This window comes from Theropithecus gelada, chromosome 12, assembly GCF_003255815.1.
Source record: "Theropithecus gelada isolate Dixy chromosome 12, Tgel_1.0, whole genome shotgun sequence".
NCBI classification, from domain to species: Eukaryota; Metazoa; Chordata; class Mammalia; order Primates; family Cercopithecidae; genus Theropithecus; species Theropithecus gelada.
Window position 1 is genome coordinate 42,626,032 of NC_037680.1, and position 27,721 is coordinate 42,653,752.

Below are 27,721 nucleotides of genomic sequence, written 5' to 3' on the forward strand. Positions count from 1 at the left end.
TCCTGATTTTAATATGTTGTTTGAATTCATAAATCTCAAAAGTAGCTAAATTTTGAACTATTTTGTGTATATGCCACTTCACTAAATATTTACTACTTACCAATGGGTGCATGAAACTCTTTTGGGCACTATAGTTATACTTACTCATATAAAATAGAGAAAATATTGTCATTATTTAACATTCATGGAGACTGTATTGTTCCTGTATGATACAGAGGTAGCCTGGGTTCTTACATTTTTAGTAGCAAATTGATTGCCATATTAACTACTCTACTAGTAATATAAATTCTTAATGTGTTTTCAGTCATTGTTCTAATTTCTTCATGAAGCTTGTCTCATTCTGTCATTACAACCACGTAACGAAGTAGTACTCTTCTCCTCATTTTATAGATAAGAAAGTTGAGGCCCATATAGGTTAAAGAATGCATTTAGCAAACTCATAGGGTCATGACTTAACTGGGATACAAACATAGTTCTAGTCCTAGAACCCATGCTCTTAGCCATTATGTATGCTATATCACCTCTTAAGAGCTGGTACACCTTTCCCATCTATAAAATGAGAAAAAGAGTAATACTCCATGATGTGGTTGTAAGGGTAGAATGAGACAAGCTACACAAAGAAATTAGAACAATGACTGACAATACAGAATCAAGAATTTATATTAGTAGTAATAGTAGTTAGTATGGCAACCAATTTGCTACTAAAAATGTAAGAGCACAGGCTACCTCTGTGTCATACGGGAACAATACAGTCTCCGTGAACCAAAGCTCTTAGCCATTATGTATGCTACACCACCTCTTAATGCTATTACACAAAAATGCATACATCACTGCGTGGCTAGATGTTTGCCTATTTTTCTTCCTGTATCAATTTTCTCCCTTGCACAAACCTTGATGTAGATTTCAAGAAATTGCTTTGGAATTCTAGATTCTTTATCCTTGTCTTTGTTTCCCGGGAACACTTCTTATGGAGGATGTTTAAAGCTGTCCTTCTTTCAATGAAAAGGAAAAAGCTGTCAGTTGCTGCAACTTATTTAGATATGCACTGACTTTACCCACCTATGGTTATTCTCACTGAAACAGAAAATACGTGTAAACATAATTTTATTTTGTATAACTTTTATTCTTAGATTATATTACAATGTGTCGGTCTCAAGTATAACTACAATATAATTTATGACAAACTCAAACATTTTGAGCATTCATAGATCTACGAAATTTGTAAAGAATCCTATGTAAACAGCTTTATTATATTCATGGCTATTTATTTATTTTCATGAAGCAATTCTTGATTGTTTTCCTCAGGAAGATAATAACATAATAAACCACAGATATTTTTTAAAAACTGGTGGCCTTTATATATAGGTCCTAAACCCAGGCCAATTCCCTGGCCATCCTAATTTAGTTGGCCCTTCTCTCAGTACTTCTATTAACATTTCTCTGAAATAGCTATTTAGAACTGCTTTATTTATGTATGCATTGTATTTTTACTCTTTTTAATAAAGCTATCAAAATTCTATAAAATCATGCTAAATATTTGTGATGTTCAACAATCAGCATTTAAAAACAGCTCACAAGTCACCCAAATGACCTAGTTTTGCAAACTAGGTAACTATCGAAATGCTAAAATTAGATTCTCTAATTTTCATTCGAAAGATTTGTGTTCAAACCTGTCTGGGGCATGGTGGCTCATGCCTGTAATCCAGCATGTTGGCAGGTCATTGCTGTAGGACCACTTGAAGCCAGGAGTTTGAGACTAGCCTGGGGCAACAGAGCAAGACCCCTTATCTACAAAAATTTAAATATTAGCTGGGCGTGGTGGCATGCACCTGTAGTCCTAGCTACTTGGGAGGCTGAGGCAAGAGGGTTGCTTTAGCCCAGAGTTGAGGCTGCAGAGAGCTATGATCATGCCACTGCACTCTAGCCTGGGTGACAGAGCGAGACCTGGTCAGTTAAAAAAAATTTTTAGAAAACCTGTTTGCTTCCATTTTATTCTAAATTAAATTCTTCAGTGTAACTGCCATTCTGTATTGTTGGGTGTAATAAGTTCAGTGATTATAAAATTTAAATATTAGTATGACAGTGCCTTCTGAAGGGTGATGCAATCTGTACAAACAGTAATCCACACGGAAAGAGAAGTCTAATTTTACTTCAAGGTTATACTTAATAGGCTCTTTCTTCCAAATATTGTTTTTAATTGATAAAAAGTCACAAGTAGACATTTCTGAAACAAACATAAATATATATAAAACTTAACCATGTTATTTTTTAAAAAATCATAGTTCATGAAATAGGAAAAAGAACAACTTTATATATATTTTTGAAAAGCTAAGAAGAAATTGTGTTAACGAACCAGTTGCCCATATTTTTTATTTTACATAAAAACAAGGCAATGTAAAAACATTAATAGAAAATTACACACAAACCTGTCAAACATCTTTTCATACTATATTATATAAGTATTCATAATGCAGTTAACATGTGAGTTTGAAATAATGATAGATTGAATTCAAATTTAAGGTGATGTTAAATTCTTAATTGAATGTATTAAAAAATTTGATGAATGTAATATATTTTTTGTAGGTCCCTACTTAAATTATCAAAACCTATTTCCAACAGGCGTGGCAGGTATGGGATGCAATGATCTATATAGTCTCGGAAAACACTGCATGCTGTCTTTCATATTAAATTAAAAAGTGGTTCAAATAACCTAAGATGAATGAACCTAAGATGGTATAAAGAATCTTTAGCCCTAGATATAGTTTTATACATACATTAGAACAAATGTCTCAAAGTCATAACGGATGTTGTAAAATATATCACAATTTAAAAACATTCTAGACTTCCTGTCTCATTCTTTAACCATAACTGTTTGTTTCTATAAGTACATTTAAATCCTCTTTCTTTTTCAATTTTCAGAACAACAAAAATATGTACTTTAAACATTTATTATATAAATGTAATTTATTATTTTTTAAATATGAAAAGCAAATTAGTGAAAGATGTTTTATATATTCGCTTCAAAACCTCCCACAAAAATCTTCTAAATAAAACTATGTTCTATCTATGTAGCTCAACTTTTGCCTGTGCATGAATGACTTTATAGAAGAAAGAGCTCATATTCCTGAAATAAACTCATGAAAAAAAGCATTACGGTTATTTCTTTTCAAAGTACTATTAATAGGTGTTTTCAAAAAACTAGATGTATACAGCTAATGCAAAATGAATATGTGCTTGATAAATTAGAAGCCCATGGTACTGTGTTGATTGAGGCAAAATATATTTCATATAATAGAATTTTAAGGAGAAGGTGACATCTTCCTCATTGTATACATTGAAGTATGTAGGTCCAAAAGATTACTTCCATAATTTAGGAAAGTAAGTTGGTGGCAAGAGAGCAAGTTGGCAAGAATCCCTATTTCAATGCTTTTTTATTCATACTAAACACATATATCTGTGTTGAAAGTCTGTCATATTATATGACTTGAAAGCTTGCCAAACACAGGATTGTATACAAGTGATGCAATAAATACTATGCCAAGGTTATTATCTGCTCAAACATATACCATGGTCAAACAACTAACTGCATATCAGGAAGGATTTCATCAACTTTGCTTACAGCTAAAGGATGACTAAACAATACCGCATGAGAAAGCAGGAAAATTTGACAAAAGTTTAAGAGACTATTATCAGTATTTTGGGCAGCACAGCCCAATGTTAGGCTATATAAGTAATAGCAAATAGAACTTCCGTCAATTACTTTTTTTCTCAGTTATCTTTATTTTTTGAGGAGTGTAATATGTACTTAGAATAATTTTTCAAGTTCTGTGGTTATTCTATGAACAAAGAGGGATATGAAAGAAGAAAGGCTATGACACACAATACTCTAAAGGTAAGTATTATCCTTGTTGGCATGTGAGTCAAGATGAATGAAAAGCATTTGTAGAAACGAATAGCCTACATATATTTTTAATCCCATGGCATTTTATAGGCACATACAAATTGGTTCTAATGCAATGTAGAATAAATTTAAGCACCTCAATATATAGAATAACCTCTGTACATTGCTAAAAAGTCAAGCTCCCTAATAATGCATTTTAACTAAACATTCATTACTAATGTTCATTACTTCTATCAAGCATCTCATTGCAAAGCCAAGGCAAAATACTTTTGTTGATTTTCAAATAATAGATAAATAATAGATTTTTCTGTGTGTGTGTGTGTGTGTTGTTTATTTACATGGGAAATATGAATAATTACAATCCTGTGAAAAGATGACAAGGCAGATGTAAAAGTTTTCTATGTGGTCTTCTGATTTATTAAAAACCAAAAAACTGAATCACCTTTGTTTACTATAATCAACAATTCCTACAGAGTTCTCTTACGATTCTTACAGAATCATCAGTGCAAAAATAACCATCTGCTAACGCTGCCCACCTTTCTTAGGAAATCAGGGTTAGTGACTGCACTGCCTTTGAGAATATTTTGATAAAAAGGATTTTGGCATAGACCTCCTCAAAAGAGTTTTATTAACACAAATAAATCACTTTCACAGGCTGTAAACAATATATCAAAAATGAAGTTCTATTTTTTGCTTTCCTTGCTGTCTTTCCCTTTGTCTTCCTTTTCTGTTCTGTCTTGTTCATATTTCTCTTTGTCTGGCTTTGTTACACTATCATATGAAGGTGGAGAGGTGGTGGATGAAGTGGCATCTGTTTTTTCTGGACTTGAGTTCTCATTAACGTTATCAAAAACCATATCTTTTTTATTGAGTAAATCATCATCTCTGTCTCCATCTTTTATGTATATACTTGATATATTTTTGACATTTTGCCTTAAGCGGTAACGTCTATAAGCACGTTGAATGACAGTAGCAGACACATCCTCTTGTTTCCGTTTCAGTGTGGTTGTGATGGGTTCATAGGAAACTTTGGAAGGATTTGCAGACATGAACCTTTCTTCCATCTGTGAACGAAGAGAATCCATCTCCCCACTCTCACCCAAAACACGCTTTGTGAAAGCAAATAAGATGTCAAGACAATGGATCCGGTCACCACTGACCATGGGCAGATCCATGGCAATGAGTTGGACTTTGTTGGGTTTTGCTATGAGAAGAGGAGGATCCAGGGCAGCTGCAAAATCAGAGAGCTTGTTATATTCTATAAACTGAGTTGCATCTGGATCAAACTTCTCCCAAACTTCATAGAACATCTCAAAGTCATCCTCACTCAGAGGTTCAGTACTTTCTTCAGTGGCAACACTAAAATTCTCCAGTATGACTGCAATGTACATGTTCACCACAACCAGGAAGGAAATGATGATATAACTAACAAAGTAGAATATTCCAACAGATGGGTTACCACAGTCTCCTTCAACTGAACTTCCAGGATGAACTTTTTTTGGATCACAGTCAGGTGGCTTACTGTTAAGAATAGGCGCTAGCAATCCATCCCAGCCAGCAGAGGTTGTAATTTGGAACAGGCAAATCATACTGTTGCCAAAGGTCTCAAAATTGAACATGTCATTAATTCCATCTTCCTTTTTAACATAAGCAAAGTTGGACATCCCAAAGATGGCGTAGATGAACATGACCAGGAAAAGCAAGAGGCCGATGTTAAACAATGCAGGAAGGGACATCATCAAAGCAAAGAGCAGTGTGCGGATCCCCTTTGCTCCTTTGACTAGACGTAAGATTCGGCCAATCCTGGCAAGACGGATCACTCGGAACAGGGTAGGGGACACAAAATATGTTTCAATCAAATCAGCTAGAAACATACCTATGTGTGGAGGAAAATAATAGAAATAAAATATCTAAATATCTATGCTACATAAAATGATGACTCTAAACAGTTTTATCTGTCAACTCGTTTCTTATGAATTCAAGACAGTTATTTTATACTGAATGCAATTACTTAAAAAAGGATTAAGCAATTCCAAAGAAAAATGACTGACATTACCATTCTGACATTTTCTCCTTTTTACTAAGTTCATGGGCCATTTTCTTCCTCCATAATAGTGTTTTAAATTTTAAGAATAATACCTACTCACATAGAAAATTCAACCAATACCATTAAATGCTAAAAGAAAATATAAACCACCTGAAATGTCAACAACAATAACTATTATCAATATTTTTTTGAGTATCACTTCAGACATTTTTCTCTGCAAGCATATGTACACACACAAACAAATGTATTCATGTTATATAAGCTTTTATTGTAGCCTATTTTTAATTTATTTTTCAAGACAGGGTCTCGCTCTATCACCAAAGTTGGAGTGCAGTGGCGTGATCTTGGCGCACTGCAATCTCTGCATCCCAAGATCAAGTGATTCTCCAGCCTCAGCCTCCAGAGTAGCTGGGACTGCAGGCATGCGCCACCACACCTGGTTAATTTTTATATTTTTGGTAGGGACGGGTTTCACCATGTTGGCCAGGCTGGTCTCAAACTTCTGACTTCAAATGATTTCACCCACCTCGGCCTCCCAATGTGTTGGGATTATAGGCATGAGCCATGGTTCCCAGCCTGTAACCTATTTTAATTTATTTATGTGTCATGGAGATAGTTTCATAAAAATGACAACAAAATAACTTATTATAGTGGTCTAATACTCTCTTAAAATAACCACAGATTGAAGACTAGCACTTATACTGTTTCCATTTTTGTTACTGAAATGAATATCTAAATAGGTATGTTCTCCTAATTGCATGAGTACGTTTTAATAATATATTAACAGAACTTGTTTCAACAGCATATATACAGTTATATAAATACACACATACTATGTATACATGCATACCATATATATATATACACATGCTATATATATACATAATATATACTATATATAGTATATATGTGTATATATAAATACACTATATATAGCTGAACCTATCTCCAGAAAGCCTGTACTAATTAACATTTCTAATGGCAGTATATGAATGTGCTCATACCTTACACGTTCACCAGTATTGAGTACTACCATTCTTCTTTATAATTTTTAACCAAAAAATGGTCATGACATTTGAAAACATCTACTATTGTAATTTATTTGCATTTTTTTGTGAAAATAATCCACAATTTGTCTTGTATTTTGTCATTTTGTATCCTTATTGATTGTTTTTAACTTCTGTTTTTGGCTTAGTTGGTATTTGCCCATGTGTCTATTGGGATTTTTACTATATTCTTATTAATTTATAAGAACAATTTTCTACTTAAAGTATTGATCCTTTCTCAGCCTTAACTGTTACATAAACATTTCCCCTATTTTTTGTCTTTCAACCTCTTATTTATGATGACTTTTTCCTCAAAGAATATTTTGTTTTTTTGTGCAGTCATTTCTTCTTCATTTTTTTTTTAGCTTTACAAATTTGTGTTATGAATAGAAAGGACTATAAGAGTATATGGTTATATGTCTATTTCCACATATTTCCTACTAGAATCTCTTTTTTTAACTATAGACTTTGATTCATGTGATCTGTTCACTCAGTAAATTGGTAATTATACATTAAAGTTTAATTTGGACTCTCTCTTCAAACTCATTGAGCTTTTGTATTTGAACAGTTTTACTTAACATCAATATTATAAGTCTTAATATTTTGCAGAATAAGCCACCTCTTATCACCCTAATTTTCTTCTGATGAATTTAGAATCATTTAGACTTACATTGTTATTGTCAATTTATTACCCCCACTGCATAAAAAGACTCATTGATATTTTCCTTGAACTTGTAGATTAATAAATAAAAAAGTCTTAATTACAATGATAGAAGCTTATCTAAGTACATGATAATCCTTTCAATTATTTCCGCTTTCTTTTATATCCTAAAGTTTTCTTCAGAAGTCTCATATGATAAAGTTATTGTTAGATAATTTACTTTATTTTTATTGCAATTGTGAATCAGATTTTCTATTTTTTTCATGTATAAGATTATTAGTGTTGGCACATGTAATTTAAAATTTGTACCTTTTCAACTCTAATTGAATTTATTTTTAGTTGATTCTCTTTCATTATATGAAGAAGGTCATTCATTATATGAAGAAGTTCTTTCATTATATGAAGAAGGTCATTATATTAAGATAAGGATCGTTTGCTCCATTGTTTGGATATATGTACCTCTTTGTTTTCTTATCTAATTGCATTGGCCAACACTATTAAAAACAGGGATGATACAGGGACACCTTTTTTTCCCTGACTTAATGGGAATGCTTTCAGAATTATTATTGTTAGTGTGAATTTTCATCTAAATTTTAATTGATTTTCCTATATCAATTTTGGTATGACTTCTGGTGATAATATCCTTTTCCAAAAATATTGATTTTAAATGCTTATTCTGTTCTGTGGCACTCAGTTTTATGAGTCTAAGTTATGCAACCTTTAACCTTTTCACACTGATAACCTGTTGATTAAGTTTGTAGTAAATAATCTCTATAATCTCTATTAAAAGTTTATAATTCTAAAAAGAAATACAATCCTAAAATACTTTGCAAGATATGTGAAAATAATGAAAAAAACCCCAAGAAGATAGAAAAACAGCCATGATAATGAATATGTAGGAAGTATAAAATCATGTGCTGTTATTCACAGACATGACCATGGCTGGTTGAGGAATGATTCGCATTTTATACACTTGTGAAGTATTAAGCCTTAAAAAATAAAACTGGCATTTCTAGAGACTTTAACTTCACTTTAAATTCTGGAAGAATTTTCAGAAATTCACAGATATTCTGGCTATTGATATTATCATTAATCAAATGACAAGTCTCACATGTGCTAAAACCAGAAGTGATTTCAGATTCAACACTGGTTTTTCCAAGACACAGCTATATATAAACATGGTAACTAGCTTTGCAAAGGTAATATTGGAAACTAAATATCAACAAGTATAATTTCCTTCTAACAGATAGAAATATTTGGCTTTGGGGCCTGTAGCGTAAACCCAGAAACACTGTAGTATAAGAGACACAGATATTTTTATTTTGCTTTTTAGGATTTTTTCATTCTTTCATTATACTGACTTACTCAAGAATAAATCTGCATTCAAGAATTCAGAATATACTTCCTTGAGCATAAGTGAAGTTTAGCTTTACTCAAAAAATAAAATCTGAATAATAAATATTCTTACCTACAATGGAGATAATCACAACCACAAAATCAAAAATATTCCATCCTATAGTGAAGTAGTAGTATCTGAGGGAGATCAGTTTTAGCACACATTCTCCAGTGAAAAGGATTATAAAAACCACATTTATCCAATATAAAACGTCAGTCATATATAGACTTTGACCCTCCTTTTCTACCATCATGGTTACCATGTTGAGACAGATAAGAACCATGATACTGATATCAAATGCTTGATTTGTCACTAGGTCAAATATACATCCTTGGATTTTGTTCTGCAAAGAAACGAGAATAATATTGAATGCAGAGTAAATTTTTCAAGTAGTATCTAGAAATTAAAGATGTGCATTAAAAATGAATTAGAAATAATTTGAAAATCTATATGCTAAAGATACATATTTTTTTTTTACCCCTGGACGAGGAATTGGCTTTTGTGGCTTCTTGGACCCCAGCTTTTTCATTGCATTATAGTATTTCTTCTGTTCTTCTGTCATAAAGATGTCTTGACCTCCAAGGTAAAGAAACAAAAAAGAAATGTAGTTAAAACCAGAATCATTGTCTAGATCTTTCTACAGATCACTAAGATAGGTTAAAATGTGTTAATATAGAAATAAAATGTATTTTATTGTGTTCATGGTAGCTATACATAAACTATGTCTTAATTATATATGTGCAGAAACGTGGGTCTCCAAACACAGCTAAATGTACATATATAAAATATTTGTATTACATATAACAAGGATTGGCTCAATTTTCTTTTGGTGTGCTAATCAGTGTTGTTTTAAACTATGTACTTGTACATTTTTTATCTGCTAGCTGTCTTACCATGAATTTTATTGCTAAGAAAAGTTATAAGAATTAAAGGTAATGAATATCTTCTTTGATGATTTGGCTAATATTCAGAACTTTGATAAAGAATAGGGAGCCAAATCATGAGTGAACTCCCATTCACAATTACTACAAAGAGAATAAAATACCTAGGAATCCAACTTACAAGGGATGTGAAGGACCTCTTCAAGGAGAACTACAAACTACTGCTCAACAAAATAAAAGAGGACACAAACAAATGGAAGAATATTCCATGCTCATGGATAGGAAAAATCAATATCATGAAAATGGCCATACTGCCCAAGGTAATTTATAGATTCAATGCTATCCTCATCAAGCTCCCATTGACTTTCTTCACAGAATTGGAAAAAAACTACTTTAAATTTCATGTGGAGCCAACAAAGAGCCTGCATAGCCAAGATAATCCCAAACAAAAATAACCAAGCTGGAGGCATCATACTACCTGACTTCAAACTATGCTAAAAAGCTACAGTAACCAAATCAGCATGGTACGGTACCAAAACAGATATATAGACCAATGGAACAGAACAGAGACCTCAGAAATAGCACCACACATCTACAACCATGTGATCTTGGACAAACCTGACAAAAATGATCAATGGGGATAGGATTCCCTATTTAATAAATGGTGCTGGGAAAACTGGCTAGCCATATGTAGAAAGTTGAAACTGGATCCCTTCCTTACACCTTAAACAAAAATTAACTCAAGATGGATTAAGGACTTAAATGTAAGACCTAAAACCATAAAAACCTTAGAAGAAACCCTAGGCAATGCCATTCAGGGACATAGGCGTGGGCAAAGACTTCATGAGTAAAACACTAAAAGCAATGACAACAAAAGCCAAAATAGACAAATGGGATCTAATTAAACTAAAGAGCTTCTACACAGCAAAAGAAACTGTCATCAGAGTGAACAGGCAACCTACTGAATGGGAGAAAATTTTTGCAATCTATCCATCTGACAAAGGGCTAATATCCAGAATCCACAAAGAACTTAAACAAATTTACAAGAAAAAAAACAAACAAACAACTCCATCAAAAAGTGGGCAAAGGATATGAACAGACACTTCTCAAAAGAAGGCATTTATGCAGCCAACAGACCTATGAAAAAAATGTTCATCATCACTGGTCGTCAGAGAAAGACAAATCAAAACCACAATGAGATACCATCTCACGCCAATTAGAATGGCGATCACTAAAGTCAGTAAACAACAGATGCTGGAGAGGATGTGGAGAAATAGGAACACTTTTACACTGTTGGTGAGAGTGTAAATTAGTTCAATCATTGTGGAAGACAGTGTGGTGATCCCTCAAGGATCTAGAATTAGTAATACTATTTGACCCAGCAATCTCATTACTGGATATATACCCAAAGGATTATAAATCATGCTACTATAAAGACACACACACACTTATGTTTATTGCAGCACTATACACAATAGCAAAGACTTGGAACCAACCCAAATGTCCATCAATAATAGACTGGATAAAGAAAATGTGGCATATATACACCATGGAATACTATGCAGCCATAAAAAATGATGAGTTCATGTCCTTTGCAGGGACATGAATGAAGCTGGAAACCAATATTCTCAGCAAAATATCACAAGGATGGAAAATCAAACTCTGCATGTTCTCACTCATAAGTGGGAGTTGAACAATGAGAACACAAGGACACAGGAAGGGGAATATCACACACCGGGGCCTGCTGGGGGGTTGGGATCTGTGGGAGGGATTGCGTTAGGAGAAATACCTAATGTAAATGACAAGTTGAAGGGTGCAGCAAACCAACATGGCACACGTATACGTATGTAACAAACCTGCACATTGTGCACATATACCCTAGAACTTAAAGTATAACAACAAAAAAGAATAAGGGCTACATACAATAACCAAAGTTGTATTAATTTTATATTCATTTTAATATGCCATTATTCCTTTACAGAAAAATGAATATAAACTAAAAAGATAATATACATTTCTATATCTCTGTTTCAAGAAACTCTTTGACTACCTTTTTAATTCTAAATAAAGGATTTCAACATAAACACTTTATTGGATGTCAACATTATGCTTGATAGATTTCTGGGTACTGAGGAAGTTATCAATTATCAGACCCAAACTGAAGGACTTTCCAATTAATTATGTAAAAGAAAATATAACTTTTAAAATCAACACTAAATAACATAACATCTAAATGAGGTTTTTGACTGGAAAAGCCTAAATCTCACAAAGAGGGCTAGAAGCTTCAGTTGCTCCCTTCATTCTCTGCTAATTTCTTAAATTATCTGTAAGTTTTACAGATTTATGTATATTCTACATTGATCTGTAATTACATCTTTTTTAGTCACAGCATAAATTAGTATAATCCATATAATTAAGAATTTATTTTCAAGGATTTCTAGTTCTGAGATCATTACTTAATTTGCAGGGTACTGGAGTTAAAGATGATCTGGTTATGGTTTCCCTTTATTCTCTTGGATTTGGTAATATTCAGCTTTCTCTTATTTATTTATTTATTTATTTATTTATTTATTTATTTATTTCGGTTTGCTATTGAATGGGAAGCTTCCTATTATACTGAATTTTCTTATTCATCAAATACCTAATGTTAACCAGACTTCCCTTTCTGCCTTAGAGTGTTTTTGTTGTTGCTGCTATTTTTGATGGAGTCTTGCTCTGAGGCACAGGCTGGAGTGCAGTGCCACCATCTTGGCCCACTGCAACCTCCACCTCCTGGGTTCAAGCGATTCTCATGTCTCAGCCTCCCAAGTAGCTGGGATTACAGGTGCATGCCACCACACCAGGCTAATTTTTGTATTTTTAGTAGAGATAGAGTTTTGCCATGTTGGCTGGTCTGGTTTCCAACTCCTGGCCTCAAGTGATCTGCCTGCCTTTGCCTCCCAAAGTGCTGGGATTACAGGCATGAGCCACCATATTCAGCCAGCTTAGACTGTTTTAATTCAGCTTTCCTCTATTTAATATGCAGTCTTTCTGTAATTTTCATATTCATCTCACCTACTGGAAAGGCATGAGAGAGAGACTTCATGTCAATGTCAAGAGAAGCCCAGATCCTTTATTGTTCATTAATGGGGACTGAATATTACAGCTTGCCAAGAACTTAACAGAAGAAGCTGCAGAAAAACTGAGGAGAAAACTCTAACTTAGAGGAGAAAATCAAAGTAATAGATTTTGTTTTCCCCTAATGATACCCTCATTGTCAATATGATGAAGAGTGGGATAAAACTAATAAGAGATTATGAATTACCTCAATAGAGAAACTTGTGTGGGTGTTTTGTTTTCCTATAGCTTATATAGGCCTTGTGCAAAATGCACCCCTTTAAAACCTAGGTGGAAGGTATTCTGTAAGTCAGGCTATTATTTTTTCTATGTTACAATCTACATCAAGACTGTATTACACAGTAGTAAAGACTTCACTTCTGGTGTCAGATCATCTTTGTTCAAATCCTTTCTTTTGTCCTTGGGTAAGTTTCTTAATTCTTTAAGTAAAACCACCTCATCATTATAAGAGTAGTCACTGCATTTGTGTTTACTGAGAAGATAAATTGAGGTAATGCAAGAAGAACACTTAGCATAATGTCTGGCACATGGTAAGTCTTAATTAAATTTTAATTACTATTACGGTTGTTGTTATTAACCTTCCTGATAAGATTAGAGTTAATGAAAGGAGTTATTGTCAAAATTTACCCCATAGTTGCTCAAATATGTAATAGATATTTGTCTAACTATATCATGTAATCTTCCTTTTTATAACTTGAACTTATTAATGACTTTTGTTCTAATCATCAGTAGTAGATTTTATGATTATTAAAAACTAATTTCACATGAAATCATTAGAGGTGAAAAAAGTACTTATGAGGATGATGAATAGTTGGAAAAACTAGTAAAATAGGGTTGGTTATTAGAAAGAGGCATGGGTAGTTGATAGAGCCATAAGCTTTGATCAAATTATTGAAGTTAAAAAGCAGTAAGTGCCAACTTTGCATTGTGGAAAACATATGGGCTTTCAAATCAAACAGGCATTTCAGTCATAACTGTGCCAGTATCCTGTTACTTGGTTTGAAACAATTTATCCATCCTTTCTAGGGGCTAATTTATTCATTTGCATCAAGATACCACTTTCAAGGGAGGGAGAGGAGTGGAGCATATCAAATGTCTTTGCCTTTCAGTGTGCTGAACTAGGGTCCAGTTTCACTCTTGCCTCATATAGAGCACTGAAAGAACCAGTATGATTAGAACAATTGCTACAGCTACAAACATAGGAAAAGAAGAAGGTAGATTAGCTGTTTGAGAGGCTCCCAGTATCTCTAGCCAGGCTGATTGGCAAAGGTCTTTCCCTGTCAAAGTCAGTTCATAAGTCCTGGTGGCTGTTTTGTGTCATTTGTGACATTGTGTCAGATGGCTGACAGGTGGCTATTCTTCCATTGCATAGACACCAATGCAAAGCACAAGAGACACAAAGAATTAGAGAAACAACAAAAAGGGATAAAAGAAATCCACTGTTACTGACCCTGAAGAAATAGAGATTTATAAATTGCCTAAAAAAGAATACAAAATAATTATCTTAATGAAGTTTAGCAAAGTACCAGAGAACAGAGACAGACAGCTAAACAAAATCAGGAAAATGACACATGAACACAATGAGGATATCAATGAAGGGACAGAAACTACACACACAAAAAATAAAAGTCAAATATCAGTAGAAACTCTGGAATTTAAGAATACAATAACTGAACTAAAACATTCCCTAGCGGGTCCAATAGCAGACTTGATCAAACTGGAGAAAGAATCAACAAACTTAAAGATAGATCATTTAAAATTATCCAGTCAGTGGAGCAAGAAGAAATAAAAAAGAAAAATGAGTGAAGACTTATGGGACATCATTAAGTGAAACAATATATACATTATGAAATCACAGAAAGGGAAGACAGAAAGGGGTGTAAAAATATTTTTAAATGGCCAAAAAATGTTCAAATTTGGGGAGAGATATGAACATCTAAATTCAGGAAACTCAAAGAATACCAAATAGGACAAATCTAAAGAAGTCGCAGCTGGGCATGGTGGCTCACTCCTGTAATCCCCGCACTTTGGGGGGCTGAGGCAGGCGGATCACCTAAGGTCAGGAGTTCAAGACCAGCCTGGCCAACATGGCGAAACCACATCTCTACTAAAAATTACAAAAATTAGCTGGGTGTGGTGGCGGATGCCTATAATCCCAGCTACTCAGGAGGCTGAGGTAGGGAGAATTGCTTGAACCCAGGAGGCAGAAGTTGCAGTGAGCCAAGATCATGCCACTGCATTACAGCCTGGGTGACACGGCAAAACTCTATCTCGGAAAAAAAGAAAAAAAAAAGTCTCCACTGGAGACGTAATATCATCAAATTGCCAAAAGAGAAAGGGAAGTTTGAAAGCAGCAAGAAAAAAACTGAATTGTCACGTACAAAAGATCTCTCATAAGATGAACGGCAGATTTCTCAGCAGAAACTTTAAAAGAACAAATAAAGTGAAACGATATATTCAAAATACTGAAAGAAAAAAAACTGCTGACTGAGAGTAGTATACCTGCAAAAACTGTCCTTTAAAATTAAGAAAGGATAAAGACTTTCCCATACAAGCAAATGCTGAGGGAGTTCATCACCACTAGACTTATCTTACAGGAAATGTGAAAGTGAGTTCTTCAGGTTGAAACGAAAGCATGGTAAGGAGCAACACAAGAGCATATGAAAGTACAAATCTCACTAGTAAAGGTAAATACATAGACAAATAGAGAATACTGTAATACTCTAATAGTATTATGTAAATCATTTATAATTCTAATATAAAAGTTAAATGTCAATTAAGAATAATTAAAATTACAAAAATATGTTTGTAGAAACACATTATAAAAAGATGTAAATTGTGACATTTATAACAAAAAGTGTGAGGGAGGTATTAAAAGTAAAGATTTTTGGTACATGATTTAAGTTAAGTTATCAGCTTAAAGTAGACTATTATAAGATATTTGTGATTGCCTCATGGAAAATCCATGTAAAAATACAGAAATAAAAAAGAGAAACCAGAAATCATAGCATATCACAGTAAAATATCAACCAATCACAAAAGAAGACAGTCAAGAGAGAAAAAGATAGAAAAAAGAATTACAAAACAGAAAAATTCAACAAAAAGGCAATAGTAAGTCCTTACCTACCAATGATTATTTCAAATACAAATGGATTAAACTTCCCAATGAAAAGACCTACAATGCCTGCATAGATTTATGAAAACAAGATCCAGTTATATGCTGTTTCCAGATACTCATTTCAAATTTAAGAAAACATAGTTTGAAAGTTAATTGATAAAAAAGATACATTCTGTTTTTCTTTTTCTTTTCTTTCTTTTTTTTTTTCTTTTGAGACAGAGTCTCACTCTGTCACCCAGGCTGGAGTGCGATCTCAGCTCACTGCAAGCTCTGCCTCCCAGATTCACACCATTCTCCTGCCTCAGCCTCCCGAGTAGCTGGGACAACAGGCGCCCACGACCATGCCTGGCTAATTTTTTTTTTTTTTTTTTTTTTGTATTTTTAGTAGAGACAGGGTTTCACCATGTTAGCCAGGATGGTCTTGATCTCCTGACCTTGTGATCCACCTGCCTTGGCCTCCCAAAGTGCTGGGATTACAGGTATGAGCCGCCGTGCCCAGTCAAAAAAGATACATTCTGTACAAACAGTAACCAAAAGAGAGTAATGGGGCTAAACAGTTGTCCTTTAGTATCTACAGGGTCATGGTTCTGGAACCCCAAGGGATACCAAAATTGAGGATGCTTAAGTCCCACAGTTAGCCCTGCAGGACCTGTGGATAAAATATTTGACCCTCTGTATCTGGATTTCACATTCCATGAATACAGTGTTTTCAATCAGCATTGACTGAATCTACGATGTAAAACCCACAGACACAGAGGACTGACTATAATTATATCAGCTAAAATAGACTTTAGGTTAAAAAAAAAAAAAAAACTGTCACAAGAGACAAAGTAGGTCATTAAATAAGATAAAAGAGTTAATTCATCAAGAAGATATAACAATTATAAATATATGTGAATCCACCATCAAAGCATGTAAATACATAAAGCAATCATTGACAGATTTGAAGGGATAAACATAGAGCAATACCATAACAGTAGGATACATCAATACTTGACTTGCAATAATGAACAGAACAGCCAGACATGGAATGTATAAACAAACTGTGGATTTGAACAACACTATAGACCAAATGGATAACAAACATACAGGATATGCTACCCAACAGCATCTTAATACACCATCTTTTCAAGTGCACACAGAATATTCTCAGGATAGATCACATATCAGGTCATGAAGTTAGTTTTGACAACTGTAAGAAGTTTGAAATCATACCAGATATCTTTTATGCCCACAATGGAATGAAACTAGAAGACAGTAATAGAAGGAAAACCAAAAAATTCACAAATATGTGGAAATTAAACAACACTCTCTTGAAAAAGCAATGGGTCAAAGAAAAAAAAATCAACAGAAAAATTTAAAAGTATCTTGAAACAAACAAAAATGAAAGCACAATTTCTAAAATTTATGAGAAGCAGCAAAAGCAGTAATAAGAGCAAATCTTATAGTGATACATGTCTACATTATAAAAAGAAAGATCTCATATAAACAATATAGATTCACATGTCTAGGAACTAGAAAAAGAAAAAACTAAGCCCAACATTAGCAAAAGGAAGGAAATAATAAACATTAGAGCTAAGTAAGTGAAATAGAGAATAGAAAAGCAATAGAAAAAGTCAACAAAACTAAGAGTTGGTTTTTTTGAAAGATAAAATAGATGAATCTGTAGCCAGGATAACTAAGAAAAAAGATAGAAGACTCAAATATGTAAAACCAGAGATGAAAGAGGAAAAATTACAACTGATTTTATGGGAATAAGAAGGATCAAAGAGACCACCATGAACAATTATACACCAACAAATTGGATAACTTAGAAGACATAGGTAAATTCAAAAACAGACAAACTACCAGGACTGAATCATGTGAAATAGAATAATTGAATAGACAAATTGAACCAATAATAATAATAATAGTAACTCCCAAAAAAGAAATGTACAGGACCAGATGGCTTCACAGGAGAAGTCTAACCAAACATTTAAAGAAGAATCAACATTAATTCTTTTCAAACTCTTAAAAATTTGAAGAGGAGAGAACACTTCGAAAGTCATTTTATGGGGCCAGAATTACTCTCATACCAAAGCCAGACAAAGACACCGTAAGAAAAGAAAATTACAACTTTTGAAGGAAGTGACTTAACAACATTGTGAAATAGGAGGCTTATGACTATTTTTTTTTAATCTCATGGACATACCAAGTAAACATCTACATACATATGGATCAGTTCTCTGCAGAGAAACCCATAATCCAGTAGAAAAACTCAAACACACCAGAGGACAGAAAATATCCATATCAAAATGGGTAGAAAAAGTGGAAAGACACTCATGCACTAACCCCACCCTGAGCACAGTGCCTTACATTTAGGAAGAAAACTGAATTTGCAGCCTCTTCCCAAGGGTTGAGAAGCTATAGTACACATATAGAACCCAACTTTTTTTTTTTTAAATTTGAGGAAACGTATTTATTTCTAGAAAATGATTTTTCTAGAGTGGAAAGAGAGAAGATATGAACTATATTATACAATCATCTTCATAAGTGCCTTAGTTTTCCATTTTGTAGAACCCAACTTTTATAGTCCCTGCAACAGAGCTTGGCTTTTAGATCACCATGCTTGTGGAATGGCAGAGATAAGCCATTGGAGTTTTCTCTGAAGTACAAAGAACAATGGGGGGTGTTGAACTGACTGAGCCCTCTCAGAAGATTTAATTCCTGGGATCAGACCATCTTCCAACTTTCCCATAGAAACCATTAGGCTGCACATTTTCCAGCCGCTCCCTGTGGTTCTGGCCTCTTCCAGTACTTGGAAATCTACATAGCAAATGAAGAATAAACCTTCTTCAGCCTAAACAAGAGGAATAGCATTCCCCAGCCTTCTTCCCTGGCTTCCTACAGAGACAATCCCAACTCTACAATCTTTCTTTTAATAGAGGTGGAAGGTCTCTACCACCAAGAATAGGAGAGTGACTTCTTCCCTGGCTTACTCCTGACATAGTTTCTGCAGTCTCTTGTTAGAGGAAGGCATGAACTATACTTTAATCCAATGGACCTAACAGATATTTATAGAAGAGTTCATCCAACAGCAACAAAATATAAATTCTTCTCAAATCACATGAAACACTCTCCAGGATAGATCACATGTTAGGCCACAAAACAAGCTTTAACAAATTTAAGAAGATTAAAATCATATCGAGTACCTTTTCTGTTTACGATGACATGAAACTAGAAGTCAATAAGAGGAATAATCTTGAACAACTCATAATTATGTGGAAATTAAACAACATGCTCCTGAAGAGCCAATGGGTCAAAGAGAAAATTATATGGAAAAGCAGAAAATATTTTGAGATCAATGACAATGGAAACATAAGATAACAAATAGTATGGAATGTAGAAAAAGAAGCACTGAGAGAAAAATTTGTAGTAATAATTGCCTACATTAAAGAAAGAAGGACAATCTCAAATAAACAACCTAATATTACATCTTAGTGATTAGAAAAAGAAGAACAAAATATCCCCAAACTTTGCAGAAGGAAGAAAATAACAAAGATAAGGATAGAAATAAACAAAGCAAATACTAAAATGTTGTTTTTTTGAAAAAAGCAAATTGAAAAACCTTTAACTAGACTAACAAAGGGAAAAAAGACAACTCAAACAACATCTGAAATGAAAGAAGGGAGACTAACACTGATAACACATACATACAAGGAATTATAAACTATTACTGTGAACAACCATACACCATCAAACTGAATAACCTAGAAGAAATGAACTAATCTTTAGAAACATGCAACCTACCAAGACTAAATCAGCAAGAAATATTACATCCGAACAAACCAATACTAGATAAAGAAAATAGATCAGTAACAAATTAAGTCTCCAATCAAAAAAAAAAAAAAAAAAAAGGAAAAGGTCACTGGTGAATTCCATTTAAAGAAGTAATATGAATTCTTCTCAAATTCTTCCAAAAATTGAAGAGGAGGTCAAACTCATTTTATGAGGACAGCATTACACTGATATGAAAACCGTAAGAGTATACTACCAGAAAAGAAAACTGCAGGCCAATATTCTTGATGAACATAGATCCAAAAATCCTCAATAAAATATTAGCAAACTGAATGCCCTAGCACACTTAAAAAATCAGTCACCATGATTATTTGGGATTTATCTGAGGGATGCAAAAATGGTTAAACATGCATAAATCAATAAATGTGATATGCTACATTAACAAAATAAGAACAAACATCATATGATCATCTTACTAGATGCAGACAAAGCATTTGATAAAATCTAGCATATATTCATAAGAAAATCTCAAAAAATACATATGGAAGGAATGTACCTTAACAAAATAAAGCCATATATGACAAGCCCACAGCTAACATTATACAAAAACTGTGAAAAGTTGGGAGCTTTTCTTCTAAGATCAGGAACAAGACAAGGATATCGACTGTTACCACTTCTTTTTGACATAGTACTAGAAGTCCCATCCATAGCAATTAGGCAAGAAAAAGAAATAAAAGACATCCATGTAAGAAAACAAGAAATAAAATTATCTCTGTTTGCTAATGACATGATCTTATATGTAGAAAACCCTGAACACTGTACTGAGAACTGTTAAAACTGATACATAAATTCAGTAAAGTGCAGTTTGCAAAATCAACATAGAAAAATCAGTAATATTTCTATACATTAACAATGAGGTTTCCAACAAAGAAATTAAGAAATTAATCCTATTTAAAACAGCATCAAAATAAATAAATAAAATACTTTGAAGTAAATTTAACCAGGCAGGTCAAAGATCTGTATACTGAAAACTATACCTTGATTTAAAAAAAAAAAAAACTGAGGAAGACAAATCAATTGTAATATATTTCATGTTCATGTGTTGGAAGAACTAATATTGTTAAAATGAATGCAATCTCTATCAAAATTCTAATGTCAGTTTTCACAGAAATAGTCAAAAATGCTAAAATTTGAATAAAATAAAAGATGCCAAATGGCCAAAGCAATCTGAGCAAAAAGAACAAAGCTGGAGGTACAATACTCTCTCATTTCAAAATAAAAAGCTATGGTATTGGCATACACACAGATATATTGGCTAATGGAACAGGAGAAAAAGCCCAGAAATAAACCCAATTATTTATAGTCAATTGATTTTCAACAAAGGTGCAAAGAATAAACAATAGGGGAAAGGGCGATCTCTTCAATAAATGGTGTTGGGAAAACTGAATATTCCTTATGAAAAAGAATGAAATTGGACCCTTTTATCATACCACATTTTTAAAAAATCCAACCAAGTAAAAGTATTAAATATAAGAAATGAAACTATAATGCTACTAGAAGGAAACATAAAAGAAAAGCTCTATGACTTTTGTCTGGGCAAGGATTTCTTGGCTAGGACTCTCAAAGCACAGGTGACAAAAGATAATGAGAGACAAGTTGGATTAGATCAAACAAAAAATGTTCTTTACAGCAAACAAAACAATTAACAGAGTGGAGAGAGAGAGCTCATGGATTGAAATAAAATATCTGCAAACCATACATCTGATAAAGGGCTAATATCTAACATATGCAAGAAACTCAAACAACTCAACACCTAGAAAATCAATAAACCAATTGAAGAATGGGCAAATAATCTGAACAGACATTTCTTAAAAGAAGATATATGAATGACCAATAGATATATTAAAAAATACTCAACATCTCTGATCATCAGGAAAATGCAAATTAAAATCCCAATGAAATATTACCTCACACCTCTTAGAATGGCTATTATCAAAAAGACAAATGATAACAAGTATTGATGATGATGTGGAGAGAAAGGAACCCTTATACATTGTTAGTGAAAATGTAAATTACTATAGCTGTTTGAGAAAAATAGCATGGAAGTTCCAAAAACAAATACAATTACCATATAATTCAGCAATTCCACTTCTAGGTACATAGTAGTATATATTTAATTCCTTTAGTGGAATTAAAAATCATTATGTCAAAGGTATACCTGCACTCCCGTGTTCATTTCAGCATTATTTATGAGAACCAAGACATATTAGGTTGCTGCAAATGTAATTGCAGTTTCTACCATTACTTTTGCTGCAATTAAAATAATGGCAAAAACCGCAATTACTTTTGCACTAACCCATAGACACAACCTGTACCCATCAACAGGTGAATGAATAAAGAAAATGTGATAGGTATGCACAGTGGACTACTATACAAAACTTCGAAAGGACAAATTTTGTCATTCATCCCAACATGAATGCAACTAAAGGATGTTATGCTAAGCAAAATTAGCCAGGTACAGAAAGATAAATATCATGTGATCTCATTTACATGTACAATTTTAAAAAGTCAGCAACACAGAAACAGTGTATAAAGGTGGTTATCATAGGACTGGAGGAAGAGGATGTGAAGAAAGGAGAAATGTTGATCAAAGGATGCACGGTTTTCATTTAGAGTAGAGGAATAAATCTCAAGATGGATTAAAGACTTAAATGTAAAATCTAAAACTGTAAAAACCCTGGAAGACAACCTACGCAATACCATTCAGTACATAGGCATGGGCAAAGATTTCATAATGAAGACACCAAAAGGAACTGCAACAAAAACAAAAATTAACAAATGGGATCTAATTAAACTAAAGAGCTTCTGCACAGCAAAAGAAACTATCAATAGAGTAAGCAGACAGTTTACAGAATGGGAGAAAATTTTTGCAGACTATGCATCTGACAAAGGTCTAATATCCAGAATCTATAAGGAACTTAAACAAGTTTACAAGAAATAAACAACCCCATGGTTGTTAAAAAGTGGGCAAAGGACATGAATAGACACTTCTGAAAAGAAGACACACATGCAGCCAACAAGCATATGAAAAAAAGCTCAACGTTACTGATCATTAGAGAAATGCAAATCAAAACCACAATGAGATACTATCTTACACCAGTCAGAATGGCTATTATTAAAAAGATAAAAAATCACAGATGCTGGCGAGGGTGTGGAGAAAAAAAGAATGCTTACACACTGTTGATGGGAGTGTAAATTAATTCAACTATAATGGAAGACTCTGTGGCAATTCCTCAAAACCTAAAGACGAAAATACCATTCAACCCAGCAATCCCATTACTGGGTATATGCTTAAAAGGAAATACATTGCTCTATTATAAAGACACATGCACACATATGTTTATTGGAGCACTATTCACAATGGCAAAGACATGGAATCAACTCAAATGACCATCAATGATAGACTGGAAAAGGACAATGTGGTAAATATATACCATGTAATACTATGCAGCCATTAAAAAGAACAAGATCATATCCTTTGCAGGGACATGAATGGAGCTGGAGGCCATTTTCATTAGCAAACTAAGGTAGCAACAGAAAACCAAATACCACATGTTCTCACTTATAAGTGGGAGCTAAATGATGAGAACACATGGACACATAAAGGGGAACAACACACACTGGGGCCTATTGGAGGATGAAGGGTGGGAGGAGGGAGAGGATCAGGAAAAATAACCAATGCATACTGGGATTAATACCTCAGTGATGAAATAATCTGTACAACAAACCCTCATGACACGTTTACATATGTAATAAGCCTGCACATCCTGTACATGTACCCCTGAACTTAAAATAAAAGTCAAAAAAGTCACACATTAGGAAATGAAAAAATAAATGTATTGTATATTTCAAAATTGCTAAAAGAATAACTTTTTAACTTTCTTACCACAAAAAAATGATAAGTGGGTGACGTGATGGTTATGTTAATTAGCATGATTGAATCTTTCTACAATGTTTATATAGATCAAAACATTGTTTTGTACCCCATTAATAAACACAGTTTTGTCAATTATAAATGAACAAATTTTTAGAAAGAAAAAAGCATACTACAGGGCAAGATCCCTGATGAACATAGATGCAAATAACTTCATCAAAATATTAGCAAACTGAATGCAACAGCTCATTAAATGATCATGTACTACGACTACGACCAAGTGGGAGTTATTCCTAATAAACAAATTTACTAAATGTTGAAGGATATAAAATCAACATACAAAAATCACCTGTGTTTCTATACACTAACAATAATCTGAAAAGAAAATTAAGAAAGAAATCCCATTTACGATAGCAAGCAAGGACGGTTCAACATATGCAGATCAAATAATGTGATACACCACATGATCTGAGAAGGACAAAAATCACATGTTCATCAAAAGAGATTCAGAAGAAGCATTTGACAAATTTCAACACCCTTTCATGGTAAAAGCTAAAAAAGAAAACAAAAGCTAGGTATAGAAGTTGCTATAACTTGAACGTTTGTCCCCTCCAAAACTCATGTTGCAATGTAATTGACATCGTGACAGAATCGGGAAGTGGGACCTTTAAGAGGTGTTTAAGTTATGAGAATTTTACCCTTTTAAATGTATTAATGCTGTTATCTCAGGATTGGGTTCATTATAAACAGGCAGGTACTGCCCCCTTTTCTCACTTATTCTCTCTTTGTGCCATGTAATACCTTATAGCACGTTATGACACAACAAATAAGACCTCACCAGCCCCTCAATCATGAATTTTCCATCCTCCAGTACTGTGATCCCATAAGGTTTGTGATCATAATAAATTACCCAGTCTGTGATGTTCTGTTATAGTAGCACAAATGGATGAGAACAGAGGAAATTTACCTCATGATAACAAAGACTACATGAAAATCCCACAGCTAACATCATATTCAATGGTGAAAAACTGAAAAACTTTCCTGTAAGATCAGGAATAAGACAAATATGCCTACTCTTGCCACTTGTATTTAATAAAGCACTAGAAGTCCTAGCCGGAGAAATTAAGCAAGAAAAACAAGTAAAAGACATCCCAACCTGAAAGAAAAAAGTGCTTACAGACGACATTATCTTATATGGAGAATACCCTAAAGACTCCACACGTCAGGAAAATCTGTTAGAACTAATAAACAAATTTACTAAATGTTGAAGGATATAAAATCAACATACAAAAATCACCTGTGTTTCTATACACTAACAATAATCTGAAAAGAAAATTTAAAAAGAAATCCCATTTATGATAGCATCAAAATAAATAAAATACTTAGGATATGCTTAACTAAGGCATTGAAAATGTACGCACTGAAAACTATAAAATGTTCATGAAAGAAATTAAAGAAGACACAAATAAATAGAAAGATCTGGTACTCATGAATTAAATGACTTAATATTGTTAAAATGCCCACACTACCCTAAGTGATCTGTGAATTCAATACAGTCCATATCAAAATCCCAAGAGCATTATTTACTAAAATTTAAAAAAAATCCTAAAATTCACATGGAACTACAAAAGACTCTGAATAGCCAAAGCAATCTTAAGAAAAAAGAACAAAATGGATGAATCACATTTTCTCATTTATTATTTATTTATTTATTTACTGAGACACAAGATCTTACCCTGTTGCCCAGGCCAGAGTGCAGTGGCATGAGAATAGCTCACTGCAGCTTCATATTCTTGGGCCTGAGTGATCCTCCCACCTCAGACTCCTAAGTAGCTAGGAGTATAAGTGTGTGCCATCATGCCTGGCTAATTTTTAAATATCTTTGTAGAGAAGGAGTCTTTCTATCTTTCCCAGGTTGGTCTCAAACTCTCGGCCACAAGTGATCCTCCAGTCTTAGCCTCCCCAGTTGCTGCGATTATAAGCATGAGCCACTGCACCCAGTCCCCATAGGTCCTCATTTCAAAATATATAACAAAACTACAACAATTAAAATAGTATGGTCCTGGCACAAAACAAATATATAGGCCAATGAAACAGGATAGAGATCTCAGAAATAAACCCATGCATAAATAGTTAACTTGTATTCAACAGGGGTGCCAAGAATACACAATAGAAAAGAGGCCACTCAACAAATGATGTTGGGAAAACTGGATATTCACATATAAAAAATAAAATTGAATTCTTTTCTTATACCATACACAAAAATCAACTGAAAATAGATTAAACATTTAAACCTAAGACCTGAAAACTGTAAAACTCATAGAAGAAAACAGAGCAGGAAAGCTTCATGATACTGATCTTGACAATGATTTCTTGGAAATGACTCAAAAATTCAACCAACAAAAGCAAAAATAGACAAGGGAGACCATATCAAACTAAAAAGCTTTGGTAAAAAAAAAAAAAAAAAAAGGAAGCAATCAAGAGGGTGAAAAAGCAACCTACAGAATGGGAGAAAAATATTTCCAAACTATATATCTAATAAATGGTTAATATCCAAAATATATAAGGAACTCCTACAACTTAAGAAGGCATACAAATGGCCAACAGGTATATGAAAAGATGCTCAATATCACTAATCATCAGAAAATTCAAATAACAACTGTAATGAGGACTGGGTGCAGTGGCTCATGCCTGTTATCCCAGCACTTTGGGAGGCCCAGGCGGGTGGATCATGAGGTCAGGAGATCAAGACCATCCTGGCCAACATGGTAAAACCCCATCTCTACTAAAAATACAAAAATTAGCTGGGCATGGTGGCACGTGCCTGTAGTCCCAGCTACTTGGGAGGCTGAGGCAGGAGTCGGAGGTTGCAGTGAGCCAAGATCACATCACTCCACTCCAGCCTCGTGAGAGGCTTCAAAAACAAACAAACAGAAATTGTAATGGGATATCATCTCACACCTGCTAGGATGGCTATTACCAAAAACAAAACCAAAAACCACCCAAATCAAAAGATAATAGGTGTTGGCAAGGATATGGAGAAATTAGAACCCTTGTATATTGTTGGAATGTAAAATTATGTAGCTGCCATAGAAAACAGTATGAAACTTCCTGAAAAAATTAAAAATATATCTACCATATGATCTAGCAATGCCACATCTGAGCATATTTCAAAAATTTGAACTCAGGATCTCAGAGCCCACACTTCCGTGTTCATTTCAGCACTACTTATTATATCCAAATATGAAAATGACCTAAATGTCCATTGATGAACGATGGGATAGAAAATGTGATATTTGTATACCTGCATGTGTGTGCATGTGTGTGCGCACACACACACGGTATTCAGCCTTATAAAGAAGGAAATCCTGCCATATGCAACAACTTGAAGGAACCTGGAGAAATTTATGCTAAATGAAGTCACAGAAAAAATATTTCATAATTCCACTTCTATGAAGTAACTAAAATAGTCAAACTCATAGAAACAGAGAGAAGAATGGTGATTGCCAGGGCATGAAAGGATGGTGAAATGGAGAATTGCTATTCAACAGGAATAAAGTTTCAATTATGCAAAATGAATAAGTTCTATGGACTTGCTGTGGTACTTCATGCCTATAGTTAACAATATATATAGTATACTTAAAAATTGTGTTAAGCAGGTAGATCTCATATTAAGTGTCCTTACCACAATAATTAAAAATAGGAAAGGCAAAGAAAAGGATACCACTTTCATTTTTTTTCTTCTATGGAATAAATGAGTTCATCACAAAGCATCTACTACCTACTTCTAATAGCATGTGTTAACTAATTGAAGTGTTGGTCATGTTTTTTCAGGGAAGAGTG

At 33.6% G+C, this 27,721-nt stretch overlaps 1 protein-coding gene across 2 annotated transcripts in view; it reads right to left on the reverse strand.

Annotated features, from left to right (window-relative positions):
- Positions 1-1,102: 1,102 nt before the first annotated feature.
- The window catches only part of SCN9A (sodium voltage-gated channel alpha subunit 9), a 186,427-nt gene continuing 159,808 nt past the window's right edge, over positions 1,103-27,721 (reverse strand). Inside the window, exons 25-27 of one of the 2 annotated variants that reach the window (XM_025405213.1) lie at positions 9,530-9,634; positions 9,124-9,394; positions 1,103-5,777 (exon numbers count right to left, since the gene is read on the reverse strand). In XM_025405213.1, coding sequence (XP_025260998.1) covers positions 4,585-5,777; positions 9,124-9,394; positions 9,530-9,634 — 1,569 coding nt within the window. In that variant the 3' untranslated portion in view covers positions 1,103-4,584. The remainder of the gene's footprint in view (positions 5,778-9,123; positions 9,395-9,529; positions 9,635-27,721) is intronic. The other variant, XM_025405212.1, reaches the window with a different exon arrangement.